Source organism: Barbus barbus (genome assembly GCF_936440315.1).
Source record: "Barbus barbus genome assembly, chromosome: 7".
In the NCBI taxonomy this organism is placed as follows: domain Eukaryota; kingdom Metazoa; phylum Chordata; class Actinopteri; order Cypriniformes; family Cyprinidae; genus Barbus; species Barbus barbus.
The window spans coordinates 23159037-23180151 of record NC_136735.1 but is presented as its reverse complement, the minus strand read 5'-3'; the positions used below and the strand labels follow the sequence as shown (position 1 = coordinate 23180151).

Below are 21115 nucleotides of genomic sequence, written 5' to 3'. Positions count from 1 at the left end.
GTTTTGTTTTATAACTTTTTTAAAGCTACATTTTTAAGAGGAGTTTACATTTATGTCATGGATATGCCTGACTGTTGTAGCAAAACTATTATTTTTGAGTGCGTTTCAGTATGTTGACTTGTTAAATCAAAAAACCTCTCGCACAGAACCTCCCATTAACATGCTTTGATTGAAAGTTCAGAGAATTGGGCATGAGATTTTATAACATCTCTAAGAGATTGTAGCTTTCATTGGCATTATCTAAGAAATACTTTGGGACAGAGACAGGGCTATTCAGTGGCTGCAGGCTTTTCTTTCTTGTTATTTTTGTTTTAGTTTTTTGGAAAAGCTTTAAAACACTAAAATGAGGGTATGTCAGCAGACAGGCACAGATATAATTATATGGAAAGTGCCAGGTGTCCAAGGATTTTAAATGTGTGTTCCATCACTCAGAGGAGAAAAAAAAACAGACCAGAAAGAAACAAGTGATACTTTGTGTTTTTCTGCAGAGCATGTATGATTGAGAATACTTAAAAGTCAGTGCAGCAGGAAAGCTAGATGGGATAAAGACAGGCAGTGAAGGCTACTAAAAAAGACCAGAGTGACCAAGAAAAATATATAGCTGTATAAAAATTCCTTTTACGTTTGTTATTCACATAAAAGCACTAGAAGAGAGAAAGAAAAAAAATCCTGCCGTATAGATTCTTTTAGATATAGACTTTTATTTTTCTAACCCCTCCCAGTTTGTAATATCAGATTTCTATCTTTATATGACTATAGATTTGTGACCCATATTTTCTGCCCACTTTTCCCCTCCCCTGCTTTTATTTGTTTTGTGTTTATGGAGCAGTTTGTTGACAGGTCAGCGTGTGTGTTGCGTTTTAGCATGAGGAAAACCGTTGTGGAAAAGAGGAGACTGCGAAAGGGAGGGTTCTGTGCCAGAGACCTGTGAACAGATTTCCTTTTAGAAAACAAGTAATATGCATTCAGATGTTGTATAATATTGTAAAGGTGTTATTTTTTCTTTGTGTGTGTGTCTGTGTGTACGTACACACATTTACCTGGTGCTGGCTATGTTTGAGCCCACACTGTAAGGTATTATGCATTCTTGTATTGTAATATAAATAATTAAAATGTTTTATACATACTGGCTCTGCAGAGTCATTATTTGTATCAATCTTTGTAAAAAAAAGAAATGTACATTGTTTTTCTAGCCCAGTACTGTCAATCTCCATATGTGGAAAAAATATATTTTGTAAAACTATAAATAAAATGGTAATTTTACAAGAAAATACTATTTTAAATATACTTCACTAGAAATTTCTGAGTAAATCCTACACCAACCTATTTTTTCAGTGTGTTTGGGTCTGGGGTATTTTTATACCCCAGATAACTTAAGTTGTTCCACATTTTACTTAAGAAGAGTTCACCCCAAAATTAAAATTTGCTCACTCTCAGGTCATATGTAGATTAGTTTGTGTCTTCATCAGAAGAACTCCAGTCCATCCATAATGTCTTGTGAATTGAAAATCTTGTGTTTGTGAGAAACAAATCTATCATTAAGGCAATTCCATAACCCATAATAACATTTCCTCCAGCGCAAAAAAGTCCATCCCCTGTTGTCCTCTCACATTAAAATCCACAAACATATTTATTTGGACTGTTCATATTTATTTGATCTGTGCATATCGCTCTCCAGATTCAGACAAGATTACTTTTTCACTGGAGGAAGGAACATTTGAAGTTGATGAATTTGTTTATCCAAACATGCAGCTTTTCACTTCACAAGTTAAATAAATGACCGGATTTGTGTAGATTACTAGATTTGTGTATTATTATGATGTTATTATCAGCTGTTATTCTGAGGGCACCTATTCACTGCAGTGGATCCACTGGTGAGCAAGTGATGGAATGCTAAAATTATCCAAATCTATATATATAGTGAGTGAGATTGTCTGCTATCAATTGAAATTAGTTGAAAGTGCCTATACCAAGTTTCTAAATTATAAATTAATTAAAAATAAAAAAAACTTGTGGGCAGTGCTCCCATTGCACAGCTGCATCTTGTGATGCTTGACAGATCTTGTTCCCCTTTTTCTTTTGTTTCCTTTCTTTCTGCTGTTCTGTCAAAATAAAGGCAAAAAAGCCCATAAATATAAACAACTAAGAGATGCAGCATGCTCCATATTAGCGTTAATTTGCATTTTAAATAGGAAAATTAACGAGTTGTTTCATATGTATTTCAAATATGCATAATGCCATTCCAGAGACTTTTTCAGCACATTATTCACAGTTTCTTAAAGACACCCATAAACCAGCCATAAAGAGGTTTGATATTCAGAATATTATAGAGCAGTAAATTCATTTTGGTTTCCAGTATTCTAACTTACTGAGGTGTGTGACCTGAAAGGCAGCATACAGTGAAAAATATAGACTAATTGCCAGTTGGGCACTGGTAAAAAAAAAATGTTTTATAATTAAATATTTGCAATTTATAATTCAGCAAATAATTACTAGGCCTACTTTTGAACCATAAATGACGAAATATACTTTTTGCACCCAGATGATCTACCAGTAGGGCCTAGCATAGCTATGATAAAGTAAAGAAAAAAATCTTGAGCTCTTCTGTCGAAGAAAGTGCACAGGCAGTTTTTTGAATAACGCACGACCTCGTGTGGTGCGAATCGTCGCAAGTGATTTGACTCCAGATCAGCAGGTGTCGATATTTATATTGATATTCCTGAATTCGCGTTGCACTCTGGGAGGTTTGTCCTCTTTAGATGTCATTGTAAATTCGGCTTTATTTGAGGAATAAGAGAAAATCAATATGGCTGGGCACTTAGCGGATGAAAAACTCCGCTTTGAGCAGTTAACAAAGCTTCGACGGCAGTGGCTCAAAGATCAGGAGCTGAGTCCTCGAGAACCCGTCGTTGCACCTAAAACACCCGGCCGCATCGAGCGACTCTGGGCTGGGTTTCTGCAGCCCAAGACACTCTGGAGACTATACGTGAGTTTATGATCTATATAGCGGATTAAACACAAGTAAAGTATAAACGTATATTGTGTTTAGGTATTTGCAATGCTCTGAATTATCTGAGCATTTTACCAGCACTATACTAATATAACATGCAATGTCTTATCTTCTTGTTATGTGGATGAACCAGACATTTAAAGCCTATAATGCCAGTGTTTTTGCTGTCACGCGGATTCTGATCCCAGCCTGGATCGTGCATTACTACGTGAAGTACCACGTCAGTGTAAGTTCATGCTGCTTTTATACTGTTTCATTTACAGATGCACTGCTTCCATTGAACAGAACTGCAATTTGTGCTCTGTCCTAAAATGACTGTAGAGGTTATAATTATAAGACTTAGATGCGATTTAATTATTTTCTGAATACTCCTACATTAGATGCATATATTAAAAAGAAATGCAATTTACACACAAATGTAATTATTACAATAAAAATAAATAGGCCTATTACAGTTACAATAAAATTATTGCAGTATGTATAATTTTACATTATTGCAATATATATAATTTATTTAATAGAAGAATTTTTAGGGAGAACTCACTGTCCAGAGCGGTACCGAATGATTGGTTCCAGTTGAGGATGCACATTCTTTTATTAAATAAAATGTAATTAATGTAGTATTTTTCCTACTTGGTATAATGGAGATAACAATTATAAAGCTTATTGTTGTTGTTATTATTATTATTATTATTATTATTATTATTATCATCGCAACATAATCTTAGCCTTTATGACCTTATTTCAAGGAATGTCGAATGTATTCATCATTTTATTACATTTAATAAATGTAATCTAAATATTTTCATAAAGGCTTGTATTATGTGTACATAGGTTGCAGATAAAATGTAACACCAAATATCTTTGTGCTTTGGCTGATCGATGTCATGCCTAATTTAAAGTTCAAATAGATATTTCTTGTTTCCACAGAAAATGCCATATGGAATTGTTGTTCTTAAACCCAGACTGTTTCCTGTAAGTATATTTGGTCCAAACCGTATTATTGCACTAATAATCAAAAGAAGTTTTGTAAGTTACCTTCAAATAATCATTCATTTTAATGTTTATGTATGTTCTTTGTGTGTGTATGTTTTTCAGGGAGACACCATTTTGGAAACAGGAGAAGTTGTCCCAGATCTTCCTGAAGCAGACAGTCATGGTCATCACTGAAAAAGCCAGTTTATATTCAGTATAGACATACCTGTCAGCACTGGTTGTAAAAACATGTTTGTGTGTATACTATGTCAATAAAATGTATTATACAGATTCTGAATGCCTATTCTGTGCCTTTGAATGACAGTATCACACCCCTTTGTGTACATTCTGAGATCCATAAAATTGAGCTAATTCAATCCCTTTTTTTTTCTTTTTTTTTTTTACTCCACACATCTCATGAAAGAAGAGTCTTGAATTATTTGAATGAAAAGCACAATGAAGAGCCAAGAGCGACATTCTTGGCAACAATAGTGTCTTTGACCTTGTTATTGCATGATTTTGAAAAAACGTATCGCAATTCAGTGCTTTAAATGTCAAATAAGACAATGACAAATAATAAGGGGAGTAAACTATTAAAGTCTTTGTTTGAATATTAGATTATTAAATTAAAATATTTTCTTAAATGCTCCTCGAGCTTTGTCGTTGCTATGTAGTCAACAGTTCTCAGAATTGTCTGAATGTTTAAGTATTTTGAAATTATGAAATGAAAAGCATAAACCACAACTAGAAGGAGCTACTTTCCTGGTACATCATCACCGCTTCAAAATTTAAACTCGATTTTTGATGTTTGTTTCGCACAAGGTTGATGGACCTTTATTTTGAAGTGAAAAACAGGACGTTCTGAAAGTTTGATAGGATTCACTTCCGCTATGCTCTTGTTTTGTTACGTCATGATGACCAACATTGCTTATGTAGACCGACAGAGTTGTATCTTTTTTTGGTCGTTATTAAGCGCTTTTATGCTTGAAGCTGTAAAGGTGTACGTTAGCAATAATCCGTAAGATATAATGCGTTACAGGCTTCTTAGATATCGTGCATTGATCTTTAAAACGGCGCTGGTTTATTAGGCAGTAAGTTACATTATCTTCAGGTCAACATGTTTTTGTGGATTCTGTAAAACATTATTATCATCATCATCATTATTGTTGTTGTTGTTGTTGTTAAACAGTGCAAGTCATAATGCTCTTTTATTTGTTTCGGATATTTAAGCGAGATGCTCCCAGAAGAATTCAGAGGATATAAGTAATTTACTTCGAAAGTTTCAACAAATGCGTTACACAAAAGAGTAAGTTTAAAACAGCATTTTGAAAGAGATGTTTTTTTTCTTCGTTTTTAAATAAAAATGTATTTATTGCGCTTAAATAGGCATTTATTTACATTTTGTAAACATGGTCAAAACCAATATTATGTTATTTCTGTCATAAATTAGTTTATTAATAATAAGAAATAAGATGAGTAAATAGGATCACATAATTGCTATTTATGTGACCGTATTTAATCATATAGTAATGATTTGGGCGGGCAAAATGTTTTTAAATATTAATAAACAGTGAAGCTGATTTGTTAAAATAATACTTTTTGTCCCTAAGAAATAATAAAAAATTATGCTATACTGCCGAATATGGTTTTATTTTAACGAAAACGTTTTCTTTATTATCATGTCAGGACAGTTGGATCACCTTGACAGTTTTGACTTGATCCCCCTTAAATAATAATAATAATTTTTAGTTCATTCTTATTCTTTTCGTTTATAATTTCAATTAAATTTAAACACTTTATCACTTTTACACACAAATGTAGCAAATGCGAGTACCCTAATAATTCAAATATTTCTTCCATCAGATTATGGCATCACCACAGATGAAGGAGCGCCTGTCAGGAGTTGTGTTAAACACTGTATCAAAAGGAGCATCTCCAGAATCAAAATGCCCAATATGCTTGGATCATTTCAAAAACATATCATATCTGGATGTGTGCTTGCATAAGTTTTGCTTCTGCTGCATCCACGAGTGGTCGAAGAACAAAGCAGAATGCCCTTTGTGCAAACAGCCATTTAATTCAGTTTATCACACCATTAAGTCTGAAGATAACTACAAGAGGTTTGACCTGCGACCAACTGAAAATGGCTCGTTTGGCAACATGGGAGGGCAAAGATTCAGGTATCGCACCACGCTTACAGGCGACCGCAGGCCAGCACCGAGGAGAACGTCTCCTCCTCCTGACCATGGGGTCATATTTGAGGGCCTGAGGGGATCTCTTTCACAGCGGCACAACAGAGATCTCCATAGCATGTTAAGGAGGTTGGCAGTAAGACGAAGAGAGAGGGAGGGAAGATCTGTGCAAAGTCTTCATGAACAAGAAATGGTTAAATTCAGACGAGCCTTGTACAGAAGAGGTGTGCGAGTCCAGGGCGTGCAGGATGGCGGTCGTAGCAGGGAGACTTCTGCAGAGTTCTTCAAAAGAAATCCTGCTTGTCTCCACAGGCTCGTGCCTTGGTTGAGACGAGAGCTGACTGTTCTGTATGGTACTCACGGTTCCCTTGTGAACATAGTGCAGCACATAATCATGACTTTGATCACTCGACATAACTTGGACGACCAGGCTGTTGTACACGAGATTCGACCCTTCTTGCTATCCCATACAGAGCACTTCCTGCATGAGTTTCTTCGTTTTGCTCAATCCCCGTTCAACATGGAGGCATATGACCAGCGTGCTGTTTATGACTTGCCTCGGCCCTCCGGAGAGGGTAGCAGTTCGGAAACCTCTGTGATCGCCATCTCTGAAGATGAAAGTGATTCTTTAGTATCAGGATCCCAGGATTATGCCACTCCTAGTCTGACTTTAAGTCAAACAGCATGGGATGATGAGACCCCAGGGCCATCCTACTCCTCAGAGCCATCTCAGGTATTACCTTTCCCTGTGAGGGACTCGGATTCTGATAGTAGTGTAGGGGAAGCAGTAGTGTCTGTTGCTGCTGTGCCACATCAAGACCGTCCAGCAAATACTGGCATTATTGCAGTGGAAGAGGAGCATTCCGCTGGCAGTGATGATGACTGTGTTATTATCAGCTATGTTAAGCCAGTGTCAGAAAGGACTCCAGAACTGGTCCAGCTTTCATCTGATTCAGAACATTCTGAGCAGAATGCAGAGCTACAAAGCCCTCGGGCACCCCAGCACATTCGATTTACTTCAGAGTCTGATTTGTCTCCCACTGACACTCAGAGAACCTCGAGGATGCCAACGAGATGCTCTCGCTCACCTGAGAATACCTCTAGTCACCCAAGAAAAGAAGATAAATATGGCAAAGGGTATCATGAAAGGGAGTTGTTGGGATCTAGAGAAGGATCCTCACGCAGCAGCAGGACACACTCCTCCTCTCGTAGCAGGAAATACCCATTGTCAAAAGAGCGCAAGCATAAGGGGAGACGAGAAAAAGAGACAAGTCACCACACCTCATCTTATTGGCATTCATATAGCCATTACCGTCAAAGAGACAGCAGCAGGAGATGTTATACAGAGACACGCTCATCCTACACCAGCTATTACAGAAGTGTACATGATCGCTCTTGTTCTCGATCGCATAGTAGAAGACGAAGCAGGGACCGTCAGGACAGAAGTCACTCAAGGAGCAATTCTAGAATTAAGTCCAGCTCCTCCAACCGTCAGCACAGGAGACGCTCAAGGAGCAGTTCTAGAGTCAACTCTTCCAACCGTCAGCACAGGAGACGCTCAAGGAGCAGTTCTAGAGTCAACTCTTCCAACCGTCAGCACAGGAGACGCTCAAGGAGCAGTTCTAGAGTCAACTCTTCCAATCGTCAGAACAGAAGTCGCTCAAGGAGCAATTCTAGAGTCAACTCTTCCAATCGTCAGAACAGGAGACGCTCAAGGAGCAGTTCTAGAGTCAACTCTTCCAATCGTCAGAACAGAAGTCGCTCAAGGAGCAATTCTAGAATCAACTCCAGCTCCTCACATCAGACATCACGGCATGATGAACATGGCAGGAAAAAGAAACACAAAACAAAGCATCATGAGGAACCCTCTAGCACATTGTTTACTGATTCTGTTAAAGATGATGCAAAAAAGAAATACAAGAAGCATCACAAAAAGTTCAAGAGGAAAAGCAGGAGTCCAAGCAGAGATGACAAATCTGAGGGTCACAGTCGGAAACATCACAAGAAGAAACACAAGAGGAAGAGTAGGAGACATAATAGTGAGGAGAGGGTGGGAAAAAGCAGCCCTGTTCTCATTACAATTGCTAGTGACAGCGACAGTGACAGTGCTGACCCCAGTGAACCCTCAACCAGTAATATCTGTGAACCCTCAACCAGTAATATCTGTGCAGCTGACTCCACTGTCACAATAGCAAACAGTGCTACAGAAACTCAGATTCCTGGACATGGAGCAAGAGTCAACTGCTGGAACTGGATGTAGTTCTGTGGGTGATGCAGGGAACCATCCCAGACAGATTAACACAATGCCTTTGTGAGTTAGTATGTTCAGTTTAACTGAACTCCTCAATTTGTGGCAAATAATGATTGGCAAAGGACTATTGCTGTAATGCCCACATGTATTTTCAGTGTTTTATAAATACAAAATGGATGGGTTTTAAATGTGATTTTGATTTGGGGTTTCATTTAAGGTATATGTACATTTGCATTTGTGATTTAATGGAAAATGTATTTCATTTCAAACTCCCCTATGCAAGCAAATTAACAGTCACCAATTTTCAAAGGTTAGTGTTAAATAATGATATGTCAAATAATTCAATAATATGTCAAATAAATTGAAAAGGATCATAAATGTGTCTTTACTGAATGTATTCTTTTATAATGTGTTCTTTTACACATTGTATTTGTATGTTTGCTTAAAATAGTCTGGAAACAGTTTCATGCACAGGCATTCATTATTCATTTTTGTCATTTACATTCAGATTTCTAAAACTTTCAGAAAATACACTGAACATTTTTAAAGGTAAAACAATGTAAACCGCTATAAGAAAAAAGTATATGTTATCTATGTTGAAAATTCATTATGTTTTATTAGCCAACACATGATATTTTACTGCAAAATATGCACAAAAATGTGATTTTTTTTTTTTGCAAGGATTATTCCCAACTCATTATGTAATATTTCTTATACATTTCTATAAATCCTGGTAAACGTTTTCTCTTAGTTCATGTTAATTATATTCTTTTATTGACGTGTTGTCATGATGGTGTTTAGTGGGCTAAATCATGCACCATACTTTTCTTTTTCTTTTATTTTTTTAGACTATTGTTGATCTGGGATCCACTCAGTAGGTGGCGCTAATGCGCATCTTTCTATTCAGTTTCCTAGTTCCTTCACAAGAAAAAAAAATAGCTGATGTGTTTTACACGTGAAAGAAAATGGCATCGAACAGTCACATAAAGGTAAATCTAATAGTATTGAACCATTATTATCATGAAATATATGGGCGTACACATGGAGAATATGTAACGTTATGCAAGAAAATAGAGATGGACCACTGCAGTGATTTCACATCAACACGCCACTAAAATGTTGCATTAATTAAGTTCTTAAATGAAGATTACATTTATAACAATATCGCTGTATTATATTTGGCAGTATACAGCACTTTTCTTTACATCCAATGTCAGCAGCCCGTTTCGCACTTTATTATAGAGCATGAAAATATGCTTTACCGCTTCTTCCTGGAGCCGCTAGCTAACTTGGGCTTATGCATATAAGACTACCGTATGTTAATATTTCTGTGGGCGTGAAATAACTATTACGTAATTGTATAATTACATGTAACGTTGTTTGGTCGGTACAGTCGATGTTATTAGACTTTAGACTGTTTTGTATACTCGATGCTCTTTTTCTCTTTGGTAGGAAAGGAGTTTCGGTTGTTACAGTTATAATGTAAAATATAGTCTAAAACGTACAAAACATACGACTACTATCCTACATTTCGGTTTGCTGGCACGTTGAAAGCATTAAACCATTATGAAGTGACTGTCTTAACAGCACCCCGATTGAAACTTAGCCCCAAAACTTATAAATGAAGCATTAAAAGAATAGTTCACCCCAAAAAGAAAATTCTGCCATTATTTACTCACCCTCTGTTTGTTCCAAACCTGTCTGAGTTTCTTCTGTTGAACACAAAAGATGATGTTGCTTAGGCTGATGAATCACGGGGCAACTTTTTGAGCAAGTTTGCTGAGCAACTTTTTTGGAGCAATGTTTCTTGGGCACTTTCCCACTGAGAATTGGTAGCCGATTTCTATCTGGATACTTTAGATCGGTCATGGGCCCCTGTGTCTCAATTGGTTGGCCGTTGCGTTGACAGTAACATTAACCAAAGTTGCCCCATGTATCATCAGCCTAAGAATGTTAACCAGACAGTTGATGGTATAGTATTTTCCCCCCATACTTTGAAAGTCAATGACTACTATCAGCTGTTGGTTACTAACATTCTTCAAAATATCTTTTTTTTTTTTTGTGGATCCAAAGAGTACATTTTCTGAAAAGCCAATGTTTAGGTTATTTCTTTCTTTTCACATTCAATATGTAACACTAGTCAGTAATATTCATCATTGATCCTAACCGCCACAAAAAAAAAAAAAAAAAATTCTAGTTTTTATTGTTTGGGAACTATTAAGTATAACTGCAACATTCACAATCATATTTATATATTCAATTAATTAAAATTAGATAGTTTAATCAACTAAATATATTTCCATCATTCTCATGTCATTAGATACACTATATTGCCAAAAGTATTGGGTCACCCCCTTCTAATGAACATGTTTGACTACTTTAGTCATTTCTATGAGTACAAATCTTAATGTTTAAGCATATAATGATATTCTACAGAATTGTATGCTTCTAATTTTATAGCAACAGTTTGGACAGGACCCTTTTCTATTCTAACATGACAGTGCCTCTGTGTATAAGACACGGTTCAAAAAGACATGATTGATTCAGTCAGTGTGGAAGAACTTGACTGGTCTGCAGAAAGCCAAGTCCTGATCCCAGCTGAACACCTCTGGTGTGACTTTAAATGTAGACCTTGAGCCAAAAACTCATCACCAGACACCAATGACTTGTATAGACACTATTAGGACAAAAGTGTTGGGACACCCCATCTTTAGAACAGAAAAAGGCACTAACAAAACTGTGGCAACAAAGATGGAAACATAATTCATGTATTTAAAAATTGCATTTCCATCTCTGTTGCAACAGTTTTGGACGTGTCAAATTACAGTACCCTTATGTACGAGTCATTGGTGTTTGGTGTTCATTAGAAGTCGAAGTCATGTTCATTAGAAGGGGGTGACCCAATACTTTTGGCAATATAGTGTATGCTTGTTTTGACTTCTGGCTGCAACATACCTCAACTATTATGTTTATAATGCAAAAAATTGAGATGCAAAAAGGAATGAACAGCTGAAAACAAAAAACAAAAAAACAAGTTGTTATATGAATAAATTCTAATATATATTTATTTATTTAATTGACAAAAGTACAAAGAAAAGATTTCTAAAGTTGTCACTGACCAATGTAAATGTGTTTTGTAAATATGAACAAATTTTGATTTTGATGGCTGCAACACACTCCAAAAAAGTTAAGACAGAGGCATGTTTAACACTGACGTCAACGATCCTTTTAATTGCAATGTTTAACTGTTTAGGAATTGAGGATACTAATTGTTAAAGTTCTGCAACAAAAAATGTTGTCCTCGCATGATACAAGACTTCAGATGCTCAGCAGTCTGTGATTGTTGTTTTCTGATTCTCCTTTTCATGATGAGCCATACATTTTCAATAGGAGACAGATCTGCTGGCCAGTCTAGCACATTCACTTATCTCTACGAAACCACACTGTCACATGCAGAATGAGACCTGGCATTGTCTTGATATAATGACCATGGACTTCTCATGAAAGACATCAAATTGATGGCAGTATATGTCTCTGTACAATCCCAGTGTATGCCTCCATGTCAATGGTACTTTCGCACATATGCCAGTCACCCATGCCGTTTGATTTTCTGCACCCTTATACCATGACAGACATTTGCCTCTGCTTCTGTCGCTAATGAAAGTCTGGATGGCCCCTTTGGTCTTTGGGACTGAGAACGCAAAATCCATTTTTCCCAGAAACAAGTTGAAATGTGGACTCATCTGAGTATAGCACACATTTTCACTATCTTTGGCCTAAAGACATCTATAGCTCTGTCTTTAGGTTCATTGAACCATGCAGAGTAAAACAATATCAACGGTTGACCAAACTGCTGCTCTGCTATTTTTGTATCTGAGATGAGCTCTGGCTCAGAGAACCCAGCAGCATCACTGCATAGAATTGATGTATAGCTTTCTCCTAGAGTAACAGATGTTCAAGTTGCATTTCTTGATGCAGCAGCAGACTGTGCTAATTGACAGCAGTTTTCTGAAGTACTCCTGAGCCCATGTGGCTATACGATGCTCCTTTTATACCTAAACATGATACCTTGACCTATTACCAGTTCACCTGCTTACTGTGAACTATTTCAAAACAGTTTAATGTGGGCATTCTATAACCTTTTCACTTTTATTTTGCCTCTGTAACAAATTTTTGGAATGTGTTGAAAACAAAATTTGTTCATATTTACAAAATATATTTACGTTGGTCAGTGAAAACTTTGGAAATCTTTTCTTTTACTTTTGTCAATTAGGCCTAAATAAAAGTTAAAGAGAATTAACAATTCATATATATAAAATATTATATATATATATATATATATATATATATATATATACATGAAGAGTTCATTTGCAAAAACCGATAAATGCCAATTTAAAAAAAAAAGTGCATTATGCTCCACATTTAACGCGATCTGAATCCTACACACGTTTTACTACCATTCTAGCGAATCAGCACGCTGTATTCAGGTCAGGTGACAAAGTGCTAATTTCACTTTGAAAAGACGTGCTAGCTGAGAGGAGTTTCGTCAAAGCTTACTAATAAGTTGATCGAGGATGGATCATTTCGACGAACTTGATGAACCTGTGATATCTTCTTCAGGTCGAAAAAGGAAAATAAAAGCTGAAACGTTTTCAAGGAGCCTTGCAAAAGCAGTGTGTTACAATGGTGAGGGAAAAGCTCTGTGTATTGCATGTAATCACATCCATAAATCTATAATCACAACACCAACAACATTTGTCAGGCATCTACATTGTCATCTAAAGAGATTACAAAGATTAAACGAGTGTTTTTTTTTTAAACTCTAAAACATGAAATGTGGAATTATCTGGTTTTGCCAAAAAACGACTGTTGGAGTTATCTGCTTTTGCTATAAAACAAACTTTTAATATGTAAAAAAAACATACTTTCAATGAACTTTAATTTAGTAAATTACCTGTATTTGTGTCAGTTATTATTACTTAATCAAAACAACCCAACTGCAGTTTGACTGATATTACTTGGGATTGGGATGCGCAATAAAAAAATATGTAAAAAACATGATTTCTGAGTTATCGTTTTTTGCAAATGAACTCTTCATATACAAAATAAAATATTGCACCCTCCTATTGTGCAAAACTAGTATTATACTAAAGTGACTCCTCTGGAGCCAAAGAATGAGAAGCAGAATGAAATAAACCTATTTTTCAGCTGCATTCTGGATTCTTCTATTCTGATGGTGTTTAGCAAACTGTCTAGGAAATCATTCAGGTTAAGTGACTTGGCTGTCCTCAACTTCAGTGCTTAAGACTACTGTCTTCTGGAATACTTGATTCTGTTTGTTCAGTAATGGCATTTAGTGGTTGGATATCTATGGCAACACTGTAAATCAGAATGTTCATCTGGGTAACTGAAACAGGCACTTCATGGCTCATGCAGTAAAGTACATACAGTATCACAGACTTGCTCTCGCTTGTTGCATACAAAAGCAAATGGTACCATCTTGCATCTATATATTGTGAAAATTGCCTCAGAGTATGAATATCATTTAAATATATATATTTTTAATGAACCACGTCCTATATGTTTTGTCAATATAAAATATTTGCGAGTGTTGGAATACCCACATTCAGATATGTCTATAAAACATCATGTTCTCATAGATAGGAATAATTGGTGGATCTGGTCTTGATGATCCAGATATCCTGGAGGGAAGGACAGAACGGTATGTAGTCACGCCATTTGGAAAGGTGAGTGTCTCTGCATTGTGTCTACGTTCTTGCATGCATAATTATGGGAGAGTGCATTTGGAAATGAATATATGCATTTGCTTTAATTAAACTCAGTAGTTGAAATAATAGCTAATCATGGTTTTCTTCTAAATCATGTGCGCTCAATAATATATAACAGTTGTATTGATAGGCAGAGCCAGTAGTGTATTCATCCATACTCATTTCTTCCTCTCTATTGACAGCCATCTGATGCTCTAATTTTGGGCAAAATAAAGAATGTCGAATGTGTACTTCTTGCAAGGTAATTACACTGCAGGATATATACGATACGATATACAATCTGACTTATATTTGTCTTCTGGTTTTATATTCATCAAGGACAGAAGTCTAATCTATAACTTTTCCCCCTCTACAAGGCATGGGAGACAACACACCATAATGCCCACCAATGTAAATTACCAGGCCAATATTTGGGCCCTGAAGGAAGAGGGCTGTACTCACCTGTTAGTCACCACAGCATGTGGTTCCCTCAGAGAGGACATCCAGCCTGGGGACATTGTTTTGATTGACCAGTTTATTGATAGGTTAGTGTTAATTTCTCTATAATCATTTGTCATCACATTTTCAATTTCACACTTACAACAAAAAATGATTGATGGAAACAATCAACCCTGTAAACTTGGGGCCCTGGAATCTTAGAACTCTTTGAACACAAAACCCTGGGAACATAGGAATGACCTTCCCAAAGCTTTGTTTTACCATCAGCAAGTATCATAGGAGTTCCTCCATTTATTTTATTCACTTCTTGATTAAAGTGCACTCAATGATAGACACTAGGGCTATTTGGAGTCGAGGAATCGACACCCCATCACTAACATCTAGCATCCAGACACTATATCAATAACTATATCAATATCATTAAAAAAAATACAGACATTTTAGATCTTTCTAGTGTTGTTGTTTTTTTCCTCTTGTTCTTGTTTTCCAAACAGTAATACTCTACATTAATGTTCAGGGAAGACAAATAGTTACATTTTATTTTATTTTGAGCAATTTGGCCTAAAGACATCTATAGCTCTGTCTTTAGGTTCATTGAACCATGCAGAGTAAAACAATATCAATGGTTGACCAAACTGTTGCTCTGCTATTTTTGTATCTGAAATGTTGTATCTTTAAACCATATTGCCCACGACGGCCAAAACCTGATTGTTTAAAAAAAAAAAACTTGCATTGACCAGGTTTGTGTTTTGAACTCGATATGGAATGACTGCAACCATGCAATTTCAATGTACATTGTAGTACCTCAGTTCTGGAGCTTTTGCCAATAAACCCCAGTAAAATCCAAATCCACCTTCTTGAGATTGAAAAACCACAGTATGCTCAACCCAAACTTAAAATTACTTGGGCAGCCACCGAAACCAGCTTCCTGCGACAGGCTTCCTGTCTTAAGCATCTCTTATCTCCATTTAATATTATTTTGCTAGAGAGAAATGTTTCTTGAGGAACGTAAAGTTTAGCTGAATGTCACAAAACTTTGAGAGAAGTCCAAATTCAGAAGGTCACACACCAGATACGTCTGTCGAACGACACAAACTGTCATAAAATTTAAACACATTCTTTTCACACAAGTATATAAATACAGTAATGGTGCTAGCAATCAGCATCTGTCGCCAGTGCTAAGATAGAACTTTAGAGGCTGCTCAAAATCCTGCCTTTGGTGGGGTTTTTTTTTTCACACTTCAAACTCATTGACAACACTTATTCATTGTTGAAGTGAACATTTGCCTGTATGATGATTTGAACCACCTTGAATTTGAGGACACAGTTTGGTTTATATTCATATTTCATTTTAACTTTAATTTCCACGCAAAAATGTCACACACCGCCCTAAATTCAAGAACAACAAAACGTGTCCAGACATTCTATGATGGGCAGCCCACCAGCCCCCCAGGTGTGTGCCACATCCCTATGGCTGAACCTTTCTGCAACAGGACTAGAGAGGTCAGTGACATTTCTCAGCTCTCTGTCTGTCTCATGGTCCATCTTACTATTCTCATTCTTATTATTTTTTCTTGTTCTCATTCCTTCTTCTTACCTCCTCTTGTAGGTGCTCGTGGAGGTTGCCCAGGGACTCGGTGTGAAGTGTCACACCCGAGGGACAATGGTGACCATAGAGGGTCCTCGTTTCTCCTCTCGGGCAGAGAGCCTCATGTTTAGACAATGGGGCGCTGATGTCATCAACATGACCACAGTACCGGAGGTGGTTCTTGCCAAGGAGGCCGGGTTGTGTTATGCTAGTATTGCAATGGCAACTGATTATGACTGCTGGAAAGAGCACGAAGAGGCGGTGAGCAGATAGAAACTTCTGTTTATGTGTTTGTACAGTGTGTGTGTATTTACTTATCCATATATTATAGACTATTCTGTTTTGGCAGAAGTGAGATAAATATGACAGAACCTTTTTTTCAGGACATACAAGGACATTCGCATTTGTAATTTTTTTATATATAGATATGTATATATATATATATATATATATATATATATATATATATATATATATTTAAAGGGGTTGGACAAAATAATGTGAACACCTGGGAAATAGGCAATATTTCTAAATGTTTTACTACCATTTGCCTTTAATATAACTTTCAACCTCAAATGTTGATGTTGAAGTTCATTCTGGTGCTCCCTCCAACTGTCCTGGTTTTATGATCATGACATCATATTTTTAGTATTGGTGTCTGTGATTAAATTTTTAGCAGTTGCAGCTCTTTCATAGATGCTGGCTTTGTGAAGCTCTCTGCTGTCGGTTTTTGTGGAAACAGGGGTTTCAAGGTGAAGGTTGAGGTTTTCTGTCACTTCATTTTTCTTAGTGTTTGATGGCCCCTTTCATTCACCTTGGGTATTTTGCTCAATTTTCTTCTTCGCTGATGGGTTCTTGCTTTGTGTATGCATTCATAATCATAAAGGCCGTTGATCTTAAAACACCAAACAATTGGACTGTTAAGGTTACAGATGCTCCTGGTGAACAGACTTCTGTGATTTGTACTTTTTTGAAGTCTGAGAAGTTAACGATTTCACACATGGCTTGTACTACACACTATTGAATATTACTACTGTCATATACAAACTAGACGATGAAAAGTTAATAAATAAAAGAAAATAAAAGATAATCACATTTGTATTTCAGAATAGTGTACATAATGATATTAACCCAATTGAATTTTTTTTTTTTGTATTTATTGTATTTTAAAGTTGTTGTTTTTTTTTTTTTTATATATATAGTTTTCTTTCAGGGTAGGGATTTGGGTTAGGTTATGGTATTTATAATTAGATTACCTTACAGATAACCTTACATGAACCTTACTTTTTCTTTTGTGTGTGTTTGGGTATGTCTGTATGTCTCTTTAAGTCAGTAGAGTTCATGCCAATAGTCTTTCTAAGCTGTGCACATGTACAGCTTTGATGTTACTCCCACACAGGCCAAAAAAACTTTTGTGCAGGAGACAGACTCATAAATGTGTGCGTGAAAAAAAGCATAAGATTTCCTTAATCAGTGCTAAGTGAATGGACAGGGTTTCAACTGGAGTCAAAAAAAAATTTCAGCATGGAACTGAAACTGTGCCAAAATACACAGATTCACAAAGATTGCATGCTAGAACAGTATAGAGGTTTTAAATGCATCCCTAGGTCAAATGAGACCATCAATACTTTTTTCCATCTTGTTTTATCTCAAAAACATGATTACATTTTCTGAGTTAAAAAAACAATACTGAATGTGTCTTGCGATGGATGCCCTTTCAAGTAAAGATAATGATTTTCATTAGACAAAAACAAGATTTTTTTTTTTTTTTCTGTTTAGTAATTCAAAAGCAAATACTCATTTTGGCAGCAGAATTCATTAATATCTACAACATTGGGTCCATATAAGCCCAGCTATTCCTTTGGTCCTTATATCTGTGGCAAATGCTCACTTAAAAAAGACCCCCCCCCCATAAATGGAAGTATTTGTCTCTTGGTTACACATGCCACATAAAAGCCTTTTGTTATGTAGTGAAGTGTTTTTTTCACTCTTTTCATTTTAAGTAGGCAGTACGTGTTTTGACAGTGAAACTGTACATAATATTTTGATGCCATTTCAAAGAAAGGACATAAGAAAAAACGGAAACATGTTCAAAGTTGTTTATATCTTCTGAGTAAGAAGGATTTTTTTTATAGGATATTCATTTTTAAGTCAGTGAACTCTCTGCAGATTATTGTTTCCGATAGCCGGACGACCGGTTCGGCTGGTAGTTTTCGGCAATGTTTACTTCCCCTCACAGTTCAGAGTCCTCCTTCCGAGTTCCTGCTGCTGACCTCTAGTTTTCACTCCCCACTTCACCACATCCTTCCGTCCCTGTCCTGTATTCTCATTCTCTCTCTGACTCATGCACAGACAATCACACATATTTTGCTGCCAACCAATTAGTCAGTTCCTCTAAAGGAAAACTTTGGTGATAAAAAAACTAGACTGTAGTTCAGTTTTCTTTCTCAATCACGCATGATTTTTCTTGTTGCTGTCTTGATTCAGTAGGTTAACTGTAGATCCTGACATTGTCCTCTATAAATGTGAATGCACAATGTAACTGTAGACAGCTAAATGGCTGACAAAGTCTGGTATTAATTAGAGACAATAGTCCATCTGTTGCTTGAGCATAAATGTTTCCATTTTCAGTTTTAACTTGTGACAGGTTATTCATGACTCATGGCAACCTTATCTGTCTTATCTGAGTGGCTACAGGCAAATGTGAGACTCGGAGACTTAACAGCCTGATATCTGTTTTGAGGATGTTGTTTGTTTTTAGAGGTAAAGTTTAATTTTAAAAATAAATGTGATCATTTTAAGTTCAAACTGAATTTCTGCATTTACTGCCCAGTCATAAATTAATGGTTGATCTCTTGCTTGCTGGTCCATTAATTTTAATTTGTCTTTTTTTTTCTCATGTAATTTTTTTTGTAAACCTGCATATATCAAACTTAGCTACTTTTTTTTAATTCTAGGTGTGTGTGGACAATGTTCTGAAAACCATGAAAGAGAATGCAAATAAAGCTAGCAGCATCCTGCTCACAGCAATCCCACAGATCTGTCAGATGGACTGGGAGAGCACAATAAATGCACAAAAAGTGAGTTTAAATCTCTTTAATGTAAATTACTGATTTTAAAAAAAATATATATATGTAATTATGTAACAGATGTTTTTTTTTCTAAATATGACATCTATAATGAGTTTTCCTTTCTGTTGTTGCCCAGCTGATGTCACAGTCATCAGTAATGTTGCCCAAACATTAAAGTATCCGGTCATTGAGGAGCCATCCAAGATGTGGTGTCCACAGCTACAATCTTGTATCTGTAAACAAGCCTGACATTTCTACCATTATTAACCTAAATAAAAAAGAAAAAGGGGTTTGTCTTCCTTCTTGACATGGCTGTTATTTTTCTTTTCAAAATGGTGTTTGTTTAAAATGTAATGCATGGTAGCATTGCCAGAGGACAGGATCTATTGATTATCACATTGTTTTCCAGTGCCTTTTAATAGTAGCAGTATAGTGTTGTTACACCTTGAAGTACCTTGGATAAATCACAATATAAGTTTTGGTTGGATATAAAACTAAATGCATGTATTTCATAACCACAAATAAATATATGCTGTTTTTCCCTATGAAAATTGTGTTGGATATTATTCGCTGTGCCACATTTTAGTGCATTGTTGAAACCCCTCCATTTTGAGTCAGCAGCACATTGCTTTTCCAGAGGTTTGTGAAGAACAGATGCATATTTGTAAGAAAAATTGAAAAACTTTGGTTGTCAGAAATAAATACTGTTTTCTCTTCAGTGTTTTTGCCTAGAGGAATGGTAACAGATCTCCGTGTATCATGTTTTATAATGTTTCTGCTTCCAAAATGGAGGACATCTAACTTTGATTTCTGATCTAATTATTTTCTGTTCCTTTCATGAGATTCGATCAGCCAACCTTACTGTCCCCTTGTTGTATTCGGTGTAATGTAGCAATCTCTTCAGAGACAACCCCTCAATAATAACCATTTGTCTTTTGCACTTTGGTAAATGTAACTGTCTCTAGGCTATATCAAGCTTTAAATAATTAGCTACATTTTTTCTTTCTTTCTTTTAGCTGTCTTTCATAGATTTCACAGGTTATTTGCTATATGCAGGAGGTAAACTGTGTAAATAAATAAAAATAAGCATTAGTTCCGCTCAATATCACTATTTCTTTGCACTCAAAGCTGGCGAGGCGATGATATAGGCTAAAGAACCCAAATTATGCGTTACAAAAACAAAAAACAAAACTTCACGGTGGCATATAGAGGGTTGCATTTATTTAGCCTAGCGTAAAACATCATAAACTTATCGAAAATATCTTATTTTCTCAGAACTGAGAAATATAAGCCACATATTAATAGGTTATTTGGTTTGAGCGCATACCCAATAAACGGACGACTTCGTTATCTTTCCTCGATTTAACTCCATTTAGCCATATCATTCACCAAGTAAAGAACAAATATTATATGTTAAAAATTTAAATTTTATATATTAGCCGTAATGCTGCGTCCAGATACTTTTAGCCTACTAGGGTTATCATTAATGTTTCAGACGGAAAGTTTTTTTTTCTTTTCTCTTTCTCTGCCTAGTTTTTGATAGTGATCGCATGAAGGCCTGTTAAAAATTAACAACTGTGAACCATGAATTCTCATAGGAATAAAAATACTTCAAATGTTTAATAGCTACTCCAAACAGCATAAAAATCGACAAACAGTATTGTAAATTGTTATTAGCCTACAAACATATCCTAAACAATTAAAGTGCATAACTCCAGCGCTCATTATTTTACTTGTTAAACCTGTCATAGCCTATTATTTGATGTGTAGTTAGACTACAAAAAAAGAAAAAACTTTA

The 21115-nt window shown here is 36.0% G+C and overlaps 2 protein-coding genes across 2 annotated transcripts; both read left to right on the top strand.

Moving 5' to 3' along the window:
* The first annotated feature begins 2660 nt into the window (after positions 1 to 2660).
* ndufb6 (NADH:ubiquinone oxidoreductase subunit B) lies at positions 2661 to 4279 on the top strand. Its single transcript, XM_079422091.1, has 4 exons — positions 2661 to 2986; positions 3144 to 3236; positions 3941 to 3985; positions 4109 to 4279. The coding sequence occupies exons 1-4, from the start codon at positions 2807 to 2809 to the stop codon at positions 4178 to 4180; spliced, it is 390 nt and encodes a 129-aa protein (XP_079278217.1). The 5' UTR covers positions 2661 to 2806; the 3' UTR covers positions 4181 to 4279.
* A 598-nt stretch (positions 4280 to 4877) lies between these two features.
* toporsa (topoisomerase I binding, arginine/serine-rich a) lies at positions 4878 to 20491 on the top strand. The gene is made up of 11 exons (XM_079421466.1): positions 4878 to 5076; positions 5216 to 5291; positions 5849 to 8433; positions 9881 to 9893; positions 14092 to 14178; positions 14403 to 14461; positions 14577 to 14744; positions 16059 to 16161; positions 16268 to 16507; positions 19204 to 19326; positions 19454 to 20491. Exons 3-11 carry the CDS (start codon positions 5852 to 5854, stop codon positions 19490 to 19492), a joined length of 3414 nt encoding a protein of 1137 aa, XP_079277592.1. The 5' UTR covers positions 4878 to 5076; positions 5216 to 5291; positions 5849 to 5851; the 3' UTR covers positions 19493 to 20491.
* Positions 20492 to 21115: the final 624 nt, after the last annotated feature.